The following is a 25,128-nucleotide window of genomic DNA, read 5'->3' as shown; positions in this document are numbered from 1 at the left end:
CGTCATCTTATACCTGGACCTACTACTATAACCTCTCCACTTGCTCATCTTTGCCCCTCCTTCTCCATTCACCACTCAGCAGCCAGAATGTCCTCACATCATATTCTGCAGCTCGTCACTCTCCTGCTTAGAAATCCTCTAATGGCTTCCCACGGCCTTTACCCTCTAAATTTTCTTCCTTGGCCTAAGGGGCCCCGCATGATCAACCTAGTTCTTTCTCCACCATCCAACCTCATCTCGTGTCACCCTTCCTTCTGGGCCACTATATCCACACCCTGGTCCTCCTAATTTCTTAAAACATACTAAACTCTCTTGTATCTCATGTCCTTGAAACATGCTGCTCCCTAATGTGACTGGTTCTCTCTCATCCTTAGGTTTTGTATCATCTCTGTAAGGAGGTCTTTGCTAACCACCTTAATATAAATAGGTTCCATCCCTCTGAGTCTCTATTCTCAGCACTTTACTGCTTCAAAATAGTGTAGAGTCAGCTATTCAACTTCTGTTTAACTTCCATTTTCTCCACCAGCAGAATGATCTTTCAAGAAAAACATGAAAACATACAGCTAAAGTGAAGATGATGCTTGCATGGACCCAGACATGAGAGTAGGTACCCTGCTCAGGTGGGTCTGCTGCTTTAACGCAAGTCTTTAGATAAAGGGGGACCACCTCAGAGGACACTAAGAGAGCTGAAGGTAGGGTCACACAGCCAATGCCAGTCATCTTCTGAAATGATGAAAAATGGGGGTGGTGCTAGAGGTCAGGAGACAGGTAAGTGCTTCGACTTAAACATACTAATGTTTTTTTATCAACTAGTAAGCCTGACATCAATCTCTAGCAAAATTTTAGAATGCTTTTGAGCATTCCAAAGGCAGAACAGTAATTAGAAGAAATCAGCATAAATTTAAAAATACGTATGGCATCAAAGTGATCCACATTCCTTTTTATGACAGTATTAAGGGACGGGGCGTCAATAAGTGACTTATCTTAAATGTAACAATATAACAAAGATGTACGTCTGGACAATATGCATAAGATGGATGAGCAGTTCAGCATACTCAACAGTTTCTGAAATGTCCGGAGTCGACCTGGACATTCTCAGTCTACTGCCTACCATGTTCAACCAACTACTAAGTCCAAAGGGTGCTATATCTCAAACATTCCTTAAATCCATCCACTGCTCGCTACCCTCAGGCCACCATATATAGTCTAAGCAAGTATTGCATCTCACCTAATTATTCTTCCAAGAAGTCCTTCTGAAATCAACTGAAAAGGTGAGAATTTGGGTATATGGGATTGCCACTTTACAGACCCTGAATTTGAGACTTGTGAGTTACTACCACATTCACTTTTAAAAGGAAACTCCAGCTTAGAGAGAAAAGTGACCTGTCATGACCACACAACCAGAAAGAGATACGGCGAGGTAAACATCAGGTCCCTCTCGACCAACAGATGAGTCTGACACACTAATGCTACTACACACACCTGATGAAGACAGAGTAATACACTTACAATGCAGCTGTCAGGCCTCCACTAAATCAGCACCAGAGTACTTTCAAAATGTTATGACTTAATATAAGTATTACCTTTCAATTATCATTGTCTCCTCTTAAAAACAAGTTTTAAGTTAAGATGGTATACTGCCAAGTAACTGATTTCTCTAAAAAATTACTTAGTTCCTAAAGAAGATTATACTTTAGGAACAATGAAAATTTTCAACATATTTAGCAGTCAAAATTTTCATTTGACGGTCCATGGAATTTATTTAATGCTATCGTCTCTTTTTTTTTACTTTGGTATCATTAATGTACAATTACATGAACAATATTATGGTTACTTGACTCCCCCCATTATATCAAGTCCCCCCACAACCCCCCTTACAGTCACTGTCCATCAGTGTAGTAAGATGCTATAGAGTCACTACTTGTCTTCTCTATGCTGTACAGCCCTCCCTGTGCCCCCCCTACATTATGTGCGCTAATTGTAATGCCCCCTTTTCCCCTTTATCCCTCCCTTCCCACCCATCCTCCCCAGTCCCTTTCCCTTTGGTAACTGTTAGTCCATTCTTGGGTTCTGTGAGTCTGCTGCTGTTTTGTTCCTTCAGTTTTTGCATTGTTCTTATACTCCACAGATGAGTGACATCATTTGATACTTATCTTTCTCCGCCTGGCTTATTTCACTGAGCATAATACCCTCTAGCTCCATCCATGTTGTTGCAAATGGTAGGATTTGTTTTCTTCCTATGGCTGAGTAATATCCCATTGTGTATATGTACCACCTCTTCTTTATCCATTCATCTACTGATGGACACTTAGGTTGCTTCCATTTCTGGGCTATTGTAAACAGTGTTGCGATAAACATAGGGATGCATATGTCTTTTTCAAACTGGGCTCCTGCATTCTTAGGTTAAATTCCTAGGAGTGGAATTCCTGGGTCAAGTGGTACTTCTATTTTTAGTTTTTTGAGGAACCTCCATACTGGAATTCCTGGGTCAAATGGTAGTATTTCTAATTTTAGTTTTTTGAGGAACCTCCATACAATGGTTGAACTAATTTATATTCCCACCAGCAGTGTAGGAGAGTTGCCTTTCTCTACATCCTCGCCAACATTTGTTGTTTGTCTTTTGGATGGTAGCCATCCTTACTTGGATGGTGAGGTGATATCTCATTGTGGTTTTAATTTGCATTTCTCTGATGATTAGTGATGTGGAGCATCTTTTCATGTGCCTGTTGGCCATTTGAATTTCTTGTTTGGAGAAGTGACTGTTCAGATCCTCTGCCCATTTTTTAATTGGATTATCTGCTTTTAGTTTCTTGAGGTGTGTGAGCTCTTTATATTTTGGATGTCAACCCCTTATCAGATATGTCATTTATGAATATATTCTCCCATACTATAGGATGCCTTTTTGTTCTATTGATGGTGCCCTTTGTTGTACAGAAGCTTTTTAGTTTGATATAGTCCCACTTGTTCATTTTTGCTTTTGTTTCCCTTGTCCAGGGAGATATGTTCATGAAGAAGTTGTTCATGTTTATGTCCAAGAGATTTTTCCTATGTTTTCTTCTAAGAGTTTTATGGTTTCATGACTTACATTCAGGTCTTTGATCCATTTTGAGCTCACTTTTGTGTATGGGGTTAGACAATGGTCCAGTTTCATTCTCTTACATGTAGCTGTCCAGGTTTGCCAACACCAGCTGTTGAAGAGGCTGTCATTTCCCCATTGTGTATCCATGGGTCCTTTATCGTATATTAATTGACTGTATATGTTTGGGTTAATATCTGGACTCTCTATTCTTTTCTGTGCTGCGGTCTGTGGGTCTGTTCTTGTGCCAGTACCAAACTGTCTTGATTACTGTGGCTTTGTAGTAGAGCTTGAAGTTGAGAAGCGAGATCCCTCTTGCTTTATTCTTCCTTCTCAGGATTGCTTTGGCTATTTGGGGTCTTTTGTGGTTCCTTATGAATTTTAGAACTATTTGTTCCAGTTTACTGAAGAATGCTGTTGGTATTCTGATAGGGATTGCACTGAATCTGTATATTGCTTTAGGCAGGATGGCCATTTTGACAATATTAATTTCTTCCTAGCCAAGAGCATGGGATGAATTTCCATTTATTAGTGTCCTCTTTAATTTCTCTTAAGAGTGTCTTGTAGTTTTCAAGGTAAAAGTCTTTCACTTCCTTGGTTAGGTTTATTCCTAGGTATTTAATTCTTTTTGATACAATTGTGAATGGAATTGTTTCCTCATTTCCCTTTCTGCTAGTTCATCATTAGTGTATAGGAATCTTCTTTCTTTGTTAGTATATTCAGAAAACCAAGGCTGAAAACTAAGTCCTATATTACGTTAAAAATATTTTTAGAGATTTCCTCAAATCTCTAGCTTAGAAGAAAAACAGCTTCACATTTAATAGAAAATAGCCTGCACATGTAGTGACAACTGCCTCATAAATAATGAAAATGCTACTTTCTTTTCTTTTTTTGTGGTCATTAACTTGGTTTCACAGGGAGGATAAATACTTTTATATCTAAAATGAAAACCCATAAAAAACACTGAAAGGCACATTGTGTCTTAAATGAGTTTTCTTGGTTTCAAAAGCTTTTCTTATTTCTCTTTCACAGAGATGTGAAAAATTAAAATTGGCATTTATAAGTATTCAAAAATTGTTTAAATTGTTCACTTGTTAGGCTCTACAGGTGCAGTTCTCAATGAAATAAATTTACTATCTGCTATGTCTCACTTCTGACCAACTCATTGTTGGTTATACTTTTGGTTATACTAACCAAAAGGTATAACTATGACTTCAAAAATTAAAAGGAACTTCTTTTGGACTGAAAAATTCTTAAACATAAAATCCATTTCTGTAAATAAATTCAAACAAGGTTCTTTCTGTTTTATATTAACATTAAATTATTTACAAAAAGCTGTTAATAAAGGAGTCACTCAGTCGGTATTTAATTCTGTCTGCTCTATGCCTAAGACTAGATAAGGTGGCGGAGGGTGAAAAATGTATAATATACTCTAACCAGGAGAAACTTATATTCTAGCAGAATTGCATCAACCATAATCATACCAGAGAGTATAGCAATAAAACACTAGCACAGAAATGGACAAGGAGCATGGAAACATGGACAGCTCTGCCTCCACTTGGCTGTAAGCTCTATGGTGACAGGGCCCACGGGGGCTCTGTCACTGCAGGATGGTCACTAGCTGGCAGCAGAGCCTCAGGCACACATTTGGTGTTCAATAAATTTATTTGCTGGCTAAAAAAATTAATGAAGGAAAGCCACCCACAGAAAGTGACAATAGAGATGAGCATAAAAACAGTCCTCCACGGCCACAATGAGGAGTTGTTAAATAAAAGGGAAGAGAGGTATCACCACACCCACCTCTTAACAATTTACCTTAATGTAGGTAACATTCAGCCTTTCACCCCAAAATATATCTTGTACAAACCTCCTTTACCCACATAAAGATTTCCTATGTAAATATTTTAATTAAAAAAAGTTAGAAAATAAACTGTCAAGGTCTCCAGTACCCACTGGATACCACATGTAAGATTTTGAGTGTTTAAGCTCGATCATTACCAACACAAACAAAACCAAACTTAATAGCTCCAAAAGTCATTTGCAGCTAAAAATAAGAATGGAGTGAGGTATATTTTAGCCATGTACCATTCTGAGTCAGATTTAATAAAACTCATTTTGAAAGTCATTTAATAAAATATAACTTTTTAATAAAGATAATTTTAAGACAGTCATATAGCCAAGAAAAATACGAGGTAAGACAAAAATAGGGGAAAAAAGGAAGTCATGCCAAAAAAGAGCAATGAAGGCAGTTACTAGGCAAAGTTTGATACATAAGATATTATCAAGTTCTGAGTGTGTGACACTGAGTCAGGGTTTAGGTCAGTGATAAATACAAGCTGTTGGTTTAGTCAACCTTCTATGAACCGGCAAAGGTTTTCTAAAAGGGTCAGAGATAGTAAATACTTTGGGCTGTGGGCCACCGGGTCTCTGTCACAACCATTTAGCTCTGCTGTTGTAGCATGGAAGCAGCCACAGACGACACACAAATGAATGGGTGTGGCACACTTCTAATAAATCTTTATTTACAAAAACGGGTGGCTGGCCCATGAACACAGTTTCCCAACCCCTGTTCTAGAGCCTCAAAGTGACTTCTCAATAATTCTTTTTATCAGGACAGCTGTACTTCCTTTTAGGCCCTTGCACATAAACTGTATTAGTGTTTTGTTCAAGTCTCTAATGACACCTAGAAGAGAACACAGCAGATATTTGTTTTACAGGTGAAGAGACTGAAGTTTAAATGGATTAAGTGAGCTGCCTAAGAAGCTGCTAGTCCAGCTGAAACTAACAACCAGATGTTTGTTCTTTTCACCATTCTTAACCCTCACCCTCTGTGGCCAGTCCTCTAAGGCCACAATCAAAACATCCGCACCCTTTTTGGACTCCTCTGCTGCCTGGAGCTCTTGAGAGCTGACTCACCACATTCACAATAGCTCTCAAGAACATTTACTGAGAAGTTCATTTCAATTATTTACTTCCATTCTGAAGCCATTCGCAGGTTATTCTCAGGACCCTTCTCTCTTTCCAAGATCTGGGTCTTCTGTTCAGGCTTTTATTCACAAATCTCCTAAAACGTCTATTCATCTTCAAATAGCCACCATGAAAAAGAACTAGGTACACCTTTGCCAGGGGTTTTAAACTCCTTTAGTTATTAAAAAATAATTTGTGTTCTCAGTGATATAAGTGGTACTTATTTCACAGAGCTTATAATCAATTTACAAAATACCAGGTGTAGAAAGGTGGAGCCAAGATGGCGGTGTGAGCAGAACAGCAGAAATCTCCCAAAACCACATATATCTATGAAAATATAACAAAGACAACTCTTCCTAAAATAGAGACCAGAGGACACAGGACAACATCCAGACCACATCCACACCTGTGAGGACCCAGCGCCTTGCGAAGGGGGTAAGATACAAGCCCCAGCCCGGCGGGACCCGAGTGCCCCTCCCCCCGGCTCCCAGCCGATCGAGAGAAGTCAGCAGGGAGGGAGAGAAGGCCCAGGACTGCTGAGCACCCAGCCCCAGGATTCCGGACCAGAGCGCAGGCACAGTGCATGCATGGGGCCCTGGATACTAGGGAAACAGGGCAGCAGGACCGGGGAGCGGGTCCCTTAGGCCGACACCAGAGAACAAAGGAACGGGAGTGGCTTTTTTTTTTTTTTGGCGAGTGCTTTTTGGAAGTCTTAAAGGGACAGGGACCCCAATACTAGGGAAACAGGGAAGCAAGACCAGTGAGTGGGTGCCTGAGACCGGCACCTGAGGACAAAGAAAATCGTGCTTTTTTCTTTTTAAAAAATTTTTTATTTAATTTTTTATTTTTATTTTTTTTGTTGCTGTTGTTGTTTTGTTTTGGAGAGTGCTTTTTGGAAGTCTTAAAGGGGCAGGACAGGACACTTAGCCCAGAGGCAGGGAATCCTGGGATCTCGGGGCACTCTAATCCCCTGGGCTGCAGGGAGCACGGAGGCCCCTTACAGAGATAAATAGCCTCCCGGCCACTCCCCCTCCAATGGGGCTCCACCATTTTGGAGGAGCAGCCCCAGCCAGGTCAGGCCCACTGCAACAGCGAAGATAAACTCCATAGCAGCCCGGCAGGAAGCAGAAGCCCTCTCTGCGCACAGCTTCCAAGCATAAGCCACTAGATGTCGCTATTCTCCCAGGAGAGGAAGGCCACAAACCAACAAGAAGGGAAGCTCTTCCAGCCGTCACTCGTACCAGCTCTGCAAATTATCTCTATCACCAAGAAAAGGCAAAACTACAGGCAGACAAAGATCACAGAATCAACACCTGAGAAGGAGACAGACCTAACCAGTCCTCCTGAAAAAGAATTCAAAATAAAAATCATGAACATGCTGACAGAGATGCAGAGAAATATGCAAGAGCTAAGGGATGAAGTCTGGAGGGAGATCACAGATGCCAGGAAGGAGATCACAGAAGTGAAACAAACCCTGGAAGGATTTATAAGCAGAATGGATAAGATGCAAGAGGCCATTGATGGAATAGAAACCAGAGAACAGGAACGTATAGAAGCTGACATAGAGAGAGATAAAAGGATCTCCAGGAACGAAACAATACTAAGAAAACTGTGTGACCAATCCAAATGGAACAATATCCATATTATAGGGGTACCAGAAGAAGAAGAGAGAGGAAAAGGGATAGAAAGTGTCTTTGAAGAAATAATTGCTGAAAACTTCCCCAAAATGGGGGAGGAAATAATCGAACAGACCACGGAAATACACAGAAGCCCCAACAGAAAGGATCCAAGGAGGACAACACCAAGACACATAATAATTAAAATGGCAAGGATCAAGGACAAGGAAAGAGTTTTAAAGGCAGCTAGAGAGAAAAAGGTCACTTATAAAGGAAAACCCATCAGGCTAACATCAGACTTCTAGACAGAAACCCTACACGCCAGAAGAGAATAGCATGATATATTTAATACGATGAAACACAAGGGCCTTCAACCAAGGATACTGTATCCAGCACGACTATCATTTAAATATGATGGCAGGATTAAACAATTCCCAGACAAAGCTGAGGGAATTTGCTTCCCACAAACCACCTCTACAGGGCATCTTACAGGGACTGCTCTAGATGGGAGCACTCCTAAAAAGAGCACAGAACAAAACACACAACATATGAAGAATGGAGGAGGAGGAATAAGAAGGGAGAGAAGAAAAGAATCTCCAGACAGTGTATATAACAGCTCAATAAGCGAGCTAAGTTAGGCAGTAAGATACTAAAGAGGCTAACCCTGAACCTTTGGTAACCACGACTCTAAAGCCTGCAATGGCAATAAGTACATATCTCTCAATAGTCACCCTAAATGTAAATGGGCTTAATGCACCAATCAAAAGTCACAGAGTAATAGAATGGATAAAAAAGCAAGACCCATCTGCATGCTGCTTACAAGAAACTCACCTCAAACCCAAAGACATGCACAGACTAAAAGTCAAGGGATGGAAAAACATATTTCAGGCAAACAACAGTGAGAAGAAAGCAGGGGTTACAGTACTAATATCAGACAAAATAGACTTCAAAACAAAGAAAGTAACAAGAGATAAAGGACACTACATAATGATAAAGGGCTCAGTCTAACAAGAGGATATAACCATTCTAAATATATATGCACCCAACACAGGAGCACCAGCATATGTGAAACAAATACCAACAAAACTAAAGAGGGAAATAGACTGCAATGCATTCATTTTAGGACACTTCAACACACCACTCACTCCAAAGGATAGATCCACTGGGCAGAAAATAAGTAAGGACACACAGGTACTGAACAACACACTAGAACAGATGGACCTAATAGACATCTATAGAACTCTACATCCAAAAGCAACAGGATATACATTCTTCTCAAGTGCACATGGAACATTCTCCAGAATAGACCACATACTAGCTCACAAAAAGAGCCTCAGTAAATTCCAAAATATTGAAATCCTACCAACCAATTTTTCAGACCACAAAGGTATAAAACTAGAAATAAATTCTACAAAGAAAACAAAAAGGCTCACAAACACATGGAGGCTTAACAACATGCTTCTAAATAATCAATGGATCAATGAACAAATTAAAATAGAGATCAAGGAATATACAGAAACGAATGACAACAACACCACAAAGCCCCAACTTCTGTGGGATGCAGCAAAAGCAGTCTTAAGAGGAAAGTATATAGCGATCCAGGCACACTTGAAGAAGGAAGAACAATCCCAAATGAATAGTCTAACACCACAATTATCAAAACTGGAAAAAGAAGAACAAATGAGGCCTAAAGTCAGCAGAGGGAGGGACATAATAAAGATCAGAGAAGAAATAAACAAAATTGAGAAGAATAAAACAATAGCAAAAATCAATGAAACCAAGAGCTGGTTCTCTGAGAAAATAAACAAAATAGATAAGACTCTAGCCAAACTTATTAAGAGAAAAAGAGAATCAACACAAATCAACAGAATCAGAAATGAGAACGGAAAAATCACGACAGACTCCACAGAAATACAAAGAATTATTAAAGACTACTATGAAAACCTATATGCCAACAAGCTGGAAAACCTAGAAGAAATGGACAACTTCCTAGAAAAATACAACCTCCCAAGACTGACCAAGGAAGAAACACAAAAGTTAAACAAACCAATTACAAGCAAAGAAATTGAAATGGTAATCAAAAAACTACCCAAGGACAAAACCCCGGGGCTGGACGGATTTACCTCGGTATTTTATCAGACACACAGAGAAGACATAGTACCCATTCTCCTTAAAGTTTTCCAAAAAATAGAAGAGGAGGGAATACTCCCAAACTCATTCTATGAAGCCAACATCACCCTAATACCAAAACCAGGCAAAGACCCCACCAAAAAAGAAAATTACAGACCAATATCCCTGATGAATGTAGATACAAAAATACTCAATAAAATAGTAGCAAACCGAATTCAAAAATATATCAAACAGATCATACACCATGACCAAGTGGGATTCATCCCAGGGATGCAAGGATGGTACAACATTCAAAAATCCATCAACATCATCCACCACATCAACAAAAAGGAAGACAAAAACCAAATGCTGAAAAAGCATTTGACAAAATTCAACATCCATTCATAATAAAAACTCTCAGCAAAATGGGAATAGAGGGCAAGTACCTCAATATAATAAAGGCGATATATGATAAACCCACAGCCCACATTATACTGAACAGCAAGAAGCTGAAAGCATTTCCTCTGAGATCGGGAACTAGACAGGGATGCCCACTCTCCCCACTGTTATTTAACATAGTACTGGAGGTCCTAGCCACGGCAATCAGACAAAACAAAGAAATACAAGGAATCCAGATTGGTAAAGAAGAAGTTAAACTGTCACTATTTGCAGATGATATGATATTGTACATAAAAAACCCTAAAGACTCCACTCCAAAACTACTAGAACTGATATCAGAATACAGCAAAGTTGCAGGATACAAAATTAACACACAGAAATCTGTAGCTTTCCTATACACTAACAATGAACCAATAGAAAGAGAAATCAGGAAAACAATTCCATTCACAATTGCATCAAAAAGAATAAAATACCTAGGAATAAACCTAACCAAAGAAGTGAAAGACCTGTACCCTGAAAACTACTCCACTCTTAAGAGAAATTAAAGGGGACACTAACAAATGGAAACTCATCCCATGCTCATGGCTAGGAAGAATTAATATCATCAAAATGGCTATCCTGCCCAAAGCAATATACAGATTTGATGCAATCCCTATCAAATTACCAGCAAAATTTTTCAATGAACTGGAGCAAATAATTCAAAAATTCATATGGAAACACCAAAGACCCCGAATAGCCAAAGCAATCCTGAGAAAGAAGAATAAAGTAGGGGGGATCTCACTCCCCAACTTCAAGCTCTACTACAAAGCCATAGTAATCAAGACAATATGGTACTGGCACAAGAACAGAGCCACAGACCAGTGGAACAGATTAGACTCCAGACATGAACCCAAACATATATGGTCAATTAATATTTGATAAAGGAGCCATGGACATACAATGGCGAAATGACAGTCTCTTCAACAGATGGTGCTGGCAAAACTGGACAGCTACATGTAGAATGAAATTGGACCATTGTCTAACCCCATACACAAAAGTAAATTCAAAATGGATCAAAGAACTGAATGTAAGTCATGAAACCATAAAACTCTTAGAAAAAAACATAGGCAAAAATCTCTTGGATGTGAACATTAGTGATTTCTTCATGAATATATCTCCCCGGGCAAGGAAAACAAAAGCAAAAATGAACAAGTGGGACTATATCAAGCTGAAAAGCTTCTGTACAGCAAAAGACACCATCAATAGAACAAAAAGGAACCCTACAGTATGGGAGAATATATTTGAAAATGACAGATCCGATAAAGGCTTGACGTCCAGAAAATATAAAGAGCTCACACGCCTCAACAAACAAAAAACAAATAACCCAATTAAAAAATGCACAGAGGAACTGAACAGACAGTTCTCTAAAAAAGAAATACAGATGGCCAACAGACACATGAAAAGATGCTCCACATCGCTAATTGTCAGAGAAATGCAAATTAATACTACAGTGAGGTATCACCTCACACCAGTAAGGATGGCTGCCATCCAAAAGACAAACAACAACAAATGTTGGCGAGGCTGTGGAGAAAGGGGAACCCTCTTACACTGCTGGTGGGAATGTAAATTAGTTCAACCATTGTGGAAAGCAGTATGGAGATACATCAAAATGCTCAAAACAGACTTACCATTTGACCCAGGAATTCCACTCCTAGGAATTTACCCTAAGAACGCAGCAATCAAGTTTGAGAAAGACAGATGCACCCCTATGTTTATCGCAGCACTATTTACAATAGCCAAGAATTGGAAGCAACCTAAATGTCCATCGGTAGATGAATGGATAAAGATGATGTGGTACATATACACAATGGAATACTACTCAGCCATAAGAAAAGCGCAAATCCTACCATTTGCAGCAACATGGATGGAGCTGGAGGGTATTATGCTCAGCAAAATAAGCCAAGCGGAGAAAGAGAAATACCAAATGATTTCACTCATCTGTGGAGTATAAGAACAAAGGAAAAACTGAAGGAACAAAACAGCAGTAGAATCACAGAACTCAAGAATGGACTAACAGGTATCAAAGGGAAAGGGACTGGGGAGGATGGGTGGGTAGGGAGGGATAAGGGGGGGGAAGAAGAAGGGGGGTATTAAGATTAGCATGCATGGTGGGGGGGGAGAAAGGGGAGGGCTGTACAACACAGAGAAGACAATGATTCTACAACATTTTGCTATGCTGATTGACAGTGACTGTAAAGGGGTTTATGGGGGGACCTGGTATAGGGGAGAGCCTAGTAAACATAATATTCGTCATGTAAGTATAGATTAATGATAACAAAAAAAAAAAGCAGTTCCTGTGTGGTGACCTCCAATGAGTTCTACACAGTGGTATAAAGGGCATATCAAAGTGAGGGCAAAGGGTCTGTTTGTGTTTATACAGAGGATCAAAGCCTAATTTGGCTACACAGAAAATGAACTAAGATATGATATGAAGAACTTCCAACATCAGCACTCTCTGGAAGACTCATACCAGAAGATGATCATCAAAAAACCTCAACAAAGATCCAGGCGCTGCTACAGTTGTAGCTGCATTCATCCCACCGGTTCCTGGACTTGCCATGGGAATGAAGAAGGAGATATCTAAGCTGGCCTGTGCATACAGTAAAACAACAAATTTGACTGGATTTATACTGTTGGAACTCAACCAAGAATTAGGAGAAGTGCAAGTTGTGGCGCTCCAAAATCTTACGACTACAAACTATCTACTGTTAAAAGAACATATGGGATGTGAACAGTTCCCAGGAATGGGTTGTTTTAATTTGTCTGATTTCTCTCAGACTGTTCAAGTACAGTTGGACAATATCCATCATATCATAGAATAAATTTTCACAAATGCCTAGGATGCCTAACTGGTTTTCTTGGCTTCACTGGAGATGGCTGGTAATTATAGATCTGCTTTGGTTATGTAACTCTACTCCTATTATGTTAATGTGTGTGCGCAATTTAATTAGTAGTTAAGACCTATACATGCTTAAGTTACTCTACAAGAAGATATGTCAAAGAAATACTCAATCCTCCCATGTTCTCTTCCGCCTGCTACTTCTATAGCTTTTCTTCTTCCTTCCTAATTACAACCCTTAAATAGAAATCGTGCCTCATATCAAATTTACCGAGTATCATAATTCCTCCAAGTGGTAAAGATACCTCAAGACAAATGCTGGGCATAGAAGCCACAGGGCATAAATCTGCAAAGAAGTAAAAAGCTAACCTTTTCAAACAATATTGCTTCTCTCTCACTTACCAACTTTACATCTCCCTGTATGGCCCGGAAGATGACTGGTTAGCCAGAGACGGGTAAGATTCCTCAAGGGAGGAACAACCTAAGACAGGCACAGTCGCAGGGGGGCCATCAGGTGAGAAATTGAGGATCAACAGTGGTGAGGCTTAGAACCTCACCCCCCCTATTTTGAGAGAAATCTGCATCCGTGGATGTTTTAATGCCCTTGTCTAGCTTGGATTAACACATAGTCTACAGGCACACACCTGATCATCTACATTTGCCCTCTTACAGCACTAAACTATGTTTTCTACCTTTATCTTGCATCTACCTACCACTTCAGCATTTTATTAAAAATAAAAATAATAATAATAATAAAGGGAGAAATGTGGGATGCACATATAAATCAAGTATAAAAATCAAATGAATATTCATATTTCACCTGATTGTTTATAGTTCATAATGCGTGATCAAAACCGAAAGTTTCTGTGATGACTGCCCTTGTACTGTTCACCATGTAAGAACTTATTCACTATGTAAGAATCCGTTCACCATGTAAGAACTTGTTTGTTATGCTTCAGAAGATTGGAGACTGACGAGAATTAGGCTTGAGATGGATTAATGATTGTGCATTGAGCATTGACTCCCCTATACAGAATCTTATTGTTATTAACAACCATTTGATTAATAAATATGAGAGATGCCCTCTCAAAAAAAAAAAAATACCAGGTGTATAAGTATGAAACTGAGGAGCAACTCCATGTAACTCAGGTCAGATCTAAGAAACTTAAATGAAAAAATTTAATTTCTACTACACATTGTCATAAAATTCATGCCTTTTGAGCTACTGAAGTCATTGGTAATGCCCTATACTTTGAATAATTTAAGTAATAAATACTAAATAATTATAAACATTTCTTTGACATGGTAATAGTATAGTCCAAAAGATAAAACTGAGTCACGTTTTTCTTAATTATGGTTTTTTGGAGGGTGTGGGGAGGTTGGGGGGTTCCTTCTATTTTCTTCTAATTATTGCCATTAATGAGCAGCTTATATTGGAGTAACTCCTTGTCCAAAAACACCTGCCCAAGATGAAGAAAATACATTCAGTCTTGCTTTGATAGTAACATGGAGCTGGAAAAGTGACAATGAAACCACATAAAGTGATCTTAATATTTAACAGGAAAAATTATGATAGTTTTGTGATCTTTAAAAATGTCAAAACATTAACACCTGTTGTTTACAAATGTATAGGAAAATGAAAAATGTAAATAAAACTAACATTTACTTAGTACTCTGTAATTTAAAGCATTAGAAATGTTGAGAATTAAAAAAGAATTTTATTTCTTTGTAAAACACTTAAGCACAGTTTGAACAGTGCATGTTTACTTGACATGTAACTTACAAGCCAGCATCTTTCCTAAACCTTGGCAAATTGTCACATCCTTTCTAAGTTCAGATCCACTTCCCAACAAGTTGTCATTTGTGCTTTCAATGTTACGAAACTCCGTGAGTTCCTTTAATGCGAAGTTTTTTGCCAGCATCTTTTCTTCTGGGATAACCTCACCCTTTTTTATCACCACTACTCTCTCCATTTACGTGGAAAAGTTCACCCTCGCTAAGCTTCGGGGGCTGCACACCTAATGTCTCTCAAATGGCAACAGTGCCAACATTCTCACAGTCAACTATTTCGTCTAATTCCATTACATTCTATTCAAATCTCACTTCTGGCATTATCACTTACTGTTTCTTTTCCACACTTCATCTTTCTTGGCCAATTCCCTCTTTCAATTATCCCGTTTTATAAAATGTTATGTGGGCTTATCTCTGGAGACAAGGAGCCAATACAACCACATGTTTTGCTGTCTGCGGGTAAACTAAGTAACAGATGCGTGACAATTATTCAGTGACAGACACTGAACGTGACATGACTGGTCACTGATAATGATGTATATCTGTTGTTATATAAAGATTCATGAACTGGAGAGCTGGCAATAAAGTCTGTACTTTACGTAATTACTCGGTTAATAAGTGGTAGTAAATGAAACAGGAACCATATTGCTGAGGAACTGGTATCACTTAGCTAAAGCATGTTAACCGAAGCGCGTTGGACCCGTGCACAGTGGGGACAGCCTGCATACAGAACGACTGCTCAAGGGCACCGGGGGCACCAGGGTGGGCAAAGCTCGGTCACAGCAAGCTCTGAAAGGTGGGGAACACAGAGGGGACTTGCAGGCTCCTGCCACTCTCTCCTTGAGTGTGTACTCTGAATCCCAGCCAGGAGAGAGAGTCCGAGCCCAGAGCTCAAAGCAAGTTTCCTGTTCTGAGAAAGCAGAGGCTGGAGTTCATGCTCTACTCAAGTGGGGGCGCTCTGGGGTGCACACAGGGTATTCAGGGCCGATTCCAGAGAGATCGTGACTAGGTATACGAGTACGTTCTCCAGAAGCTAAGCACAGGAAGTTTACTTACACCAACATAGGTTACAGAAAAAGCAACCGTGCTAACACTAGGGGACCCATGAACAGATGGGTGCTGGAAGGGTACAATGCAAGGGGTGACTGAAGGTGGCTTTCTGCAGAATTCTGGGCACAGAGGCTAGAACTGAAACCTGTACCACCAATCGTACGCTGCACCAATCTCAGCGGACTGTGGTCACTTCCCACGGCGGCGCCCTGGAATCACACGCGCTGTTTACCGTTCTGTAAGCCCATCCACAGCTGCTTGTGGTCTTTCTTCTGCATTTCATTGATGACTTGACTTTTATGCTTTAAAGCATCAGCTTCTTTCACACAAGACATAAAATGAGCTTCAACTGCATCCTTAGATGGACAGTGCAGAAGGTCCTTTTCTGGAAAACTCTATCAAAGGAAAAAAAATACACATATAAAAACAGGTACACACATCACAAAATTAACATCTTAAAGAAGTGTTTCTTCCCTAATTTAATTATCTAATATTTTTAGCAAACTTTCTCTTAACCTCCCAGTAAAGAGATTTCAGTACAATTCCAAATACTTTTTTTAAGTGAATTAAAAAATCTTTGGCTATCTGGCATATTTTGTACTTTTTCCAAATAATTCTTTTGTAGTATGATGTGTGTTTATCATATGCAAAGATATGAAAGAGTAATAATTTAAAAAATAGCTTGTTGCCTGACCATACCTAGTGTTGGCAAGAATGTGGAGTGGAATCTTCATACACGGTTGTTGGGAGGGTGAAACAGTACAACTGCTTTGGAAAATTGTTTGGTAATTCCTTAAAAAAGGTCAACATACACCTGCCATCAGATCCAGTCATTCTACAACTAGGTAATTACCTACAAGAAATAAAAGTGTTATGTCCACACAAAGACTTGTATGTGAATGCTAACAGGAAACATCCTTTATGTCAACAGGTAAAGCATGGTACAAACATATAAGAGGGTGCATTTTAAACATGTATAGTTTGTTATAAGTCAATTAGATCTTAATAAAGCTATTCAAATGTACCTTTTAAGGTCAAATACCTAAATTTACATCCTATACCTTCACTGAACCTTTCAGGCAACTGAGGAAGTGATCACTGGACAGATAAGCAGTTGTGTAAATAAGACGACTACAACACTTTTCACTGAAAAAAAGAAAGACAGTAGGCAACATTAATTGAACACTTAGCAGGGAGCAGACATTGTACTGGGCCTTTTCATACAGATTCTATCAGCCATGACAACCCTTTAGGTTAGCGCTGGTGGTACTGCTCTTTTACAGATAAAGAGCCTAAAGCTCAAGAGTGGATGGAGCCGGAGCCTTCAAGTGGAGGAGGTGGACCAGGACTAGTTTGACTCGAGGATCCGATGTGACACCATTTTCTTGGAAGACCTAAGTACTTGAGATAATGATTATATTACCAAAAAAAGTCACTGTTCTATAAGCTGTCAGTAAAAACTGAGTCAAATAATAGCAGGAGAAAATGTGGAGCTATAGGCTCCTTGGGTTACTCTACTAAGAGACACCATTTATTGTCCAAGCCACGGAAAGCCCCTGAATGACAAGGAAACGTCCAGCAGATGCCGTCCTACCAGAGGAAAGGGCACTTGCTACCCATGGCTATTTCCTAAAGTGTATTTTTTAAATGTAAAAAATGACACATACTTCCTTCTGTTCTAGCAGAGTCTGATCTCAGAGATCTGCTGAGTACAAGGTGAGTCACTGTATTACTACTATCTACTGGTCACAGTTGCCTGGAGCAGAAAGGAACAATTGAGACAATCAAGTTGTCTCTCTAGGTACAAAGGGAATCAGATTCATGGTGCTCTTGAGCCAGAAATCCATAAAGAACGAAGGTGGGAAGTCCGGGCAGCAGAAACATGGGAGAGACCATGGAGTATCTTCCACAAGGAAAGATACGTGAGACCTACGTCCTCAACACGCAGGCGGAAGCAGCAGGAGAATGGTGAATTACCCTGGACAGACACAGTGGCTCTCGGCCCAGCACAGAAGAACGTGTCCATCGACAGAAGGTCTCGGTCAGTCATACATGAACAGTCAGGGCTGTGGCAGTGCCTCCTACCACTGTAGGATGAGTGCCTTGGTCCCCAAACCAGGCTTTGTCTGGTCACAACCACTCAGCAATGCTTTGCACAGAAGCACTTACCTTAATGCTGACCCAACTTTACCCAGCAAATGTGAGCTCTGACCCCAAATAATCACCATCAAAATTCAAAATTAGAATTTCTACTCTTATCAAAACCAAAATACACTAATTTAGCACTATGTTATCAGGAGGAAAAGAAAAATGCCAAGTTATTCTTAGATTTGTTTACTCATTAAACTTTATTTAGTATATGCAACAGAACTGGGCATTTTAAAGAGCCCAATATCATCACTTGATATTACTAAATTTTTGACTCACACTACTATTTTCCCTTTTTAAAAATTCCACACACTGTTAGCAACCTTTTGGTTAAAATGCAGCTTTGCAAGGAGTGCACCTAGAGGATTAATGAAAATATTAGAGAAAAAAACACAGACAGAAATAGCAAAGGTTGCAAAACGTTAAGTGGTAAGTCCAGGTGAAAGGTATTTGGATGTTCACTGTACAGTTCTCGACTTTTCCAAAACACAACAAATTGAGGAAAGAGGAATAAGATAATTTTCTCAGTAGGTTAGTGAAGTTTAGGAATCTAAAATGTCCTTGAAGTTAATTAGAAAAGTCTGAAGAAGATACCATTTTCACTCCTTTTGGTAAATAGAGAAAGAAAGCAAATACCAGTATCTACGTGTTTTAAAGCATTTACCACTTTACAATTATATATCTCAGAATGCAAAAAAATAATATAAAAATTTCCCCAAAAATATTAATTAAAACCAAACCATTATTATAACCTTTTGGTTCTGTACACAATATTACTAACTATTAAATCTGCATGGTTCTCTGTACTCTTGTCATTCAACATGTGGGCTGGTGGGCCCACAACATCCCATTCACCTGTGATTTTTCCGTTAAAAATAGAGAATGTCTGCCCTCAACCCAGCCCTACAGAATCAGGTCAAAATCTGCACTTTAGCAAGATATTCAGGTGATTTGCATGCACATTAAAGTTTAAAAAGCACTGCTCTAGACATTAAAATTAATTTACTATAAATATTATAATTCTATTCAAATTACAAGCATCAAAGTGAGTTAAAAATCAGAGACTATATGTCCACTTGAAGGCTTTTTAGTGGGCATGCTCCCTTCTAAGAATTCAGTCTGAACTCCAACCTGACCTGTGTGTGTGTGTGTGTGTGGTGTTTGTGTGTGTTACAGGCAGTGGGGAAAGACTTAAGTATTGCACAAAATTTAATCAAAATAAATAAGTATCTTGGAAAGCAACTGTAAAAGAAATAACTTCCAAGCAGCCTGGTTAAAACATAGCCAGCATGTGACATTCTACATCATGAAAGATAAAATAAACACTGACACAGCAACTGACAAAGTTGTTACTTAAAAATTCAATCTGTTGATGATAAACTATTTGCTAGAAAGTTAAAAAGAAAAGCTGCTTCCTCACTCTAAAAGCACTGCTTTTCTACCTGCCAATGTAATGCTTACTGAGGGTCATCAATCAGAAGCCATAAGGTAAAACAAGGGAGGTGGGCCTGTATCAGTCAGTATAAGCTTCCAGTGAAACGCCAGGGGACAACCTCTAAAGGAAGCTAAGCCTTACAACCCTAAATAAAGGGTGCTTAGTATACAGAAAGGAAACTGGGCAATGATTTTCCCCCAGCACAGGCCAGAGTCAGAAAGAACACCCAATAGAAACGCTGTTAGTTTAAGCAAATTTAAAACATCTTCTACAATTTCCTTATTAGTGCTAAGATTCTGCTTTCTACTTGATTTCCCTAATAAACTTTCCATCTGGAAGAAAATATGACCTAGTAGAGACAGCAATTCATTTAAAAAGAGCAATTCATTTAAAAATACCAAGAATAAACCCAGTACATGTTAACATAAAAATCATATTTTTGTGAAAAATAACTATTTTCCAGAACAACAAAAGCATAGAGAGGAGATTGGCACTATTTTAGTTTTGTAAGCATCTTTAATGTCTGGCTTAATAAAAAGTAGATGGACTATCTTATTTGCTTCTATGCTCAATATTCTACAATGGTTAGAACATCATTAGATTATATAAATGTACAAGCTTATAAAAACATGTAGTGGGAAAAAAGGAATAATATTTTTAATAGCATTTTTAGGTTTGTTGATATTGTTTGGATACTACACAAATTCAACTAAGTAGGATTTATTATAACACTAATGTAGAATCTGAAACTGCGTCAATAAACATTTGACTTCTGTTTCATTAAAATCCCTGATTCTAACCTTGGTCTTTGAACAAATCTTTCACACATGCATGATTTTGTAACATCATGCATTGGTCATTTGGAAAATATTTGTTAACTGAGTTAAATGTAGATCTTCTCCAAATGGTGACACATTTTATTGTATAAAATCTCTTAAAAATCAGATTTGTTACAATAACCACCAATCTCACCAGAGAGTTCTTTAAAGATAATAAGGTTGTCAAGTTCATGGTGGCAGATACATGTTCTCCAAATTTCTAACTCTCACTTAGAAGTTCAAATTTTATCACTGGCGAAAAATGCGGTCAGTTGTTTCCCTTGCAATTACAAATTCACTTTGTTTTCATGAAATGGCTTTACAAATTCCCAAGTCTGAATAACCACACTTTTTCGGTCATTCTTTCAAAGCAAAAATGGTGTTTCATGAAAAAAGTGAACTCAGCTTGCAACTCAACCAAGGTCACAAGTGCTTTTCCTTAAGAAAACTATCCTGTTTGGCAACAAGCAGGGGTGCTTTCTGTGTACTTTCCCATTTCATCACACAGGAGGTTAAAAAGACATGTACTTAAACAGTCACGATAAATACTCATCATTAATCTGTACTGCTTCATCCAATCTTAAGTGAAAACTGGAACTGTTTTTACTGCAAGTGTGAAGAACACAATAACCACTGTGCAGTATATTAGTGTGGGTTGATGCCAGCCTCTCTTTGTGCTAAGATGCCAACAGTTTCACCCACCATTGCATTGGCAGGTCAGTACAAATGTAAACACAGTGGAAAGGGCCAACAGCATCTTAAAATTACTATGGAAACAGGTTCAACCTCATAGATCCTTTGAAAGGGCATGGGGAAGCCCAGGGGTCCACAGATCACTCTGAGAACCATTACATTGAAGCAATCAACAATTCTATACCTTTTCTGTCATTACTACAATCCATGGACTCATACAATCAATAATTACAGAGCGCTTAGTATGTATTGCCAGCCAGGCACCTTAAAGTGTTGGAATGTTTGTGTCTCTGGGTCATTCACTCATGTATCTCAAGCACTTAGAACAGTGCCTGGGGGGCACACAGCAGGCTCTCAATATTTGCTAATGAATAAATAAATGGGTAGCTATGATATATTTTAACCTAGATTTGAAAGTCTTTTAGATTGCACATAGACACACCATCCACACAAATAATCTAATTATGAAGTACTTTTCAATATAATAGAAAAGACTTGTTAGGCACTATGAAAACTCTACCCTCATCATGCTTGGGGTGGTTTTACCATCATGCCATTCTCAACTAAAAGGTCACAGACACAGCCAGTCCTGGACATGCACAGCACCATGGAAACTGAAACTCATGTGTATCAGCACCACAGCCTCACTCTGCATGGCTCTGCGGTAACGCAGTGCTGGGCAAAGTGCATTAGTGCAAACGACAGGGAAATAAACACCAATGACCACACACTCAATTTCAGTAAAATGGGAACAAAAGCATTTCAGGAAGAGTGGGTAAGCAGTCTCTGGGCAGTGACTTCAAATGAATGCCCCTTACGGGAAAGCAAATCAGACCCCTAAATGTTAACTGAATGCCTCCCGCCCACTCGCCATCACCACTGGAAAATCATCACCTAGTGATCAATTAATGGTATTTACGAATTGCTTGGGGGGTGGGGGGTGGGCAATCAGTGTGGTTGGAGGAAAGAGAGACTAGCGCTTCATAAAATACTGGGACAAAATTAGGTTACAATAAATCTATCCCGGTCTTAAAATTACAGGAATTAGTGTCTCTCACAACAGACTCAGAGCAAGGGCTTGGACTTCTGTCTCCGAACCCTTCTCACAATTCAATCAAAATAACCTCAGTGACCTCGACAGTGTTAGACTGTCCTCTTCCCCACTCCCATGCCCCCTTATCTAAACTCAGGATTTATTGTTCCTATTTGATTTTTTAAGTGAATATAAATACTCCAAAATATTAAAAATGTTAAACACAGTGTATTCAGCTTCAAGAAAGAATAGGCGTTTATACATTATGTGTTTAAATGCCTATTCTTTGAGTTAAAAGGTTCTGTAAAAAGCTAGGAAGAAATTGAAAGCTTTTATAGATGAACACCAACGGCAGGTTAGCAATCAAAAAGTGTCAAGGGAAAAGCAATAAATGACTTCACTTTAAAAAAAAAAGAATTCTACTCTAAGGCTGCTTACTAAGTAGCACAAGTGGGGTGAATGGGAAATGCTATTTAAACTATACCTTAAAATGTACTGTGATGTTCCAGGGAAGAGCTGAACTTGATGCAAGAAGATCAAATAGCAAACCAATTGGATAATGCCTAAAAATGAAAGAGTATGTTTTAAGAAAGAATAAGTATTTAAAGCTATAACTATTATTCCAAAACCAATTTCCAGCACATGTTTTACCATCAAATACAAGGGGGCTGAAACCACAAATCACAGGAAGGTACAGGTGTACAGTTTCTTGCCTGGGCTGACAGGCATAGTTTCCAGGCATCAGGTGGTTTTCTAACCATTTCCTTCCCCAGGGAAGCCTCAAAATACATAATGGGATATTGCTACGGCATCTTTTCATCACCCTGAGCACTGTTATGTCCCAGTACCACAGTATTTAATTATCATCCCAGTATTCATATTGGGCAACCAGTGTTTTAAAGTTTATTTAAGTATTTTTTTATCTTGAAAAAACTTAAAATTTTAGGAGACATTAAGAACAGAGAAAAGCACCTAAAAAGGCACGCAAAACCTATTCCGTGGTTATTATTAACATTATAGCATACAAATTTCCAGTTTTTTATTTATGCATACAGATCTAAACATAGATTACACTTATCCTTTACAAACTGCTATAACATACTTTCTTCATTCAATACTGTCAACATTCTCAAAAGTCAATGAATATTCTTCTGCAACCTAATTCTAAAGTTTTATTCTCCAAAATTCTAACTCTCACTTAGAAGTTCAAATTTTATCACTGGCAAAAAATGCCGTCAGTTGTCTCCCTTGCAATGACAAATTCACTTTGTTTTGGACTTTCTAAGTAAGAGAACATTTCATAATATAACCATTACTCACAGTGAAGCGAAATATTTAGCAATAAACAAAAGTTAAAAATACAAACCTTGCAACTTTCAATGAGTAAACCTTACTTTTAAAATCATCCTTTTAAAGAATCTAAAATTGCTTAATTAGTAAATCAGAATTAAGTAATACAAACGCAAAAAGAGGTTGACTTCGTTTATGGACAATCTGTTCCTTAGTTACTCCTAGATTTTAAGAAATGAGAAATTTTAAAACACATCTAATTGCCCCTCAAAATGAGTGACCCCATATATTACCTGACCAAGATTCAAATGCTAGCTATGCCGTCTGTGCTTGCTTACATCTACATAATATAACTGGAAAAGTCATCAGCCATTAGAGTTCATGTATTTTATCTAGAATGAATTTAGGATGAATGCCCTGATAGTAAAATAAAACAGTGGGTAGCTTTAGTCATATACGCACTGTTTCTCCTAATAAAAAACCCTTTAACTTCTCTCTGTTTGAAAGTCAGCATCTAACAAGACTCTTTCATGACTAGATATGAACACTGAAGGAAATTTTGGACTATCTAAAAAACAGAACATTTCCTTATTATTTCCTTCAGAAACATTTTAGAAACCAGAAAAAACTCTGGCCTAAGTAAAAAACTAAAATAAAAATAATAATCAAAAAATATATATATTACACTATAGACAAGCTATAGATTTTATTGAGCTCTAGTCCTTCTCTCTGAACTCTTAAAATTGTCCAGAACTCTACATTATGGCTTGCACATTTCTAGTCTCCATACTTTTTTTAGAATGTCTGTCTTAGGTATCTGCAATTAGGGCAAACTAACAGAGCATACTGCTTTCCAAGTTCGATGTATCACTGTACCCACAATTATAGAATCCCTTTAGCAAATTATGTAGTGATTTATTGAACAGATCCACTAGTGATCCCATAAAATGACTAGTAATTCAGGGTTGTACACATTCTCTGCCATTCACAAATAGAACCGTAAGTAAATTCTAAAGCTAAATCAAATGTCACCTTAAAGCAATCTATAATGTCACATAAAATCAAACACAATTTTTAACAGAAATAAGAAGTATTTGGGTCAAAATACAAGTTAAACATTAAAAGGCTCATTATCATCAACTATTGTTTTACCCATGATATAAAAAAGAGACTATAAGTGCACAAGATCTTTAACAAAGCAGGTAATACCTGCTGACTGCGTAAATCCAAGATCCACAGGCGAGTCAGTCAACCCCTGGAATCCCATAAAGAGCCAATGGACCCTGTTTTGGATTCTGAGTTTCCTTTTTGAGTAGTTCTACTTCAGGATTGATACTTGATAACTTATTTTTTCTTAAAGGTCTCCCAAAAACCACAGAAAACACTCACGTAAAAAAGAAAAGAATAAAACATGCTACCTAGTAATAGTCATACAGATCGACTGGGCCCTTTTATAAATCTAGGATATATTATGGGATCTTAGTGATCTTATTTTTTCACAAGTCTTGAAACTGTTTGCTATTTCATCATTCTAGCAATTATTTCATCATTACATCAATTATTCCCAACTATGCAAAAAAAAAAGACTAAAATGTAATTTTGTAAGAATAATGGCATGCCTACCAGAATGATACAATGATGCATCCTTTTTCCATTTTCTTACTGTCATCTAAAATATTACATATTTCAAGAAAGTATAAAATAAGGATGCAGACCCTATCTTTGGAGTCTGCTTTTAGCTAGATTAATAGAGCTGAAAATTCAAAATGCCTTAATTTTCCACCTACAATGGAAAAGAGAAGAAAACTGACAAGGGAAGATGTAG

At 38.3% G+C, this 25,128-nt stretch overlaps 1 protein-coding gene across 3 annotated transcripts in view; it reads right to left on the bottom strand.

Moving 5' to 3' along the window:
- Nucleotides 1–25,128, bottom strand: part of ATG5 (autophagy related 5) — a 99,414-nt gene that overhangs the window by 55,155 nt on the left and 19,131 nt on the right. For all 3 annotated transcript variants that reach the window (XM_073220846.1, XM_073220848.1, XM_073220847.1), the window contains exons 4-5: nucleotides 22,498–22,576; nucleotides 16,119–16,281 (exon numbers count right to left, since the gene is read on the bottom strand). In XM_073220846.1, the coding sequence (XP_073076947.1) occupies nucleotides 16,119–16,281; nucleotides 22,498–22,576 (242 nt within the window). The remainder of the gene's footprint in view (nucleotides 1–16,118; nucleotides 16,282–22,497; nucleotides 22,577–25,128) is intronic.

The sequence above is a fragment of the Manis javanica genome, chromosome 13, assembly GCF_040802235.1.
Source record: "Manis javanica isolate MJ-LG chromosome 13, MJ_LKY, whole genome shotgun sequence".
Lineage (NCBI taxonomy): Eukaryota > Metazoa > Chordata > Mammalia > Pholidota > Manidae > Manis > Manis javanica.
This window is presented reverse-complemented; position numbering and strand designations above follow the sequence as displayed.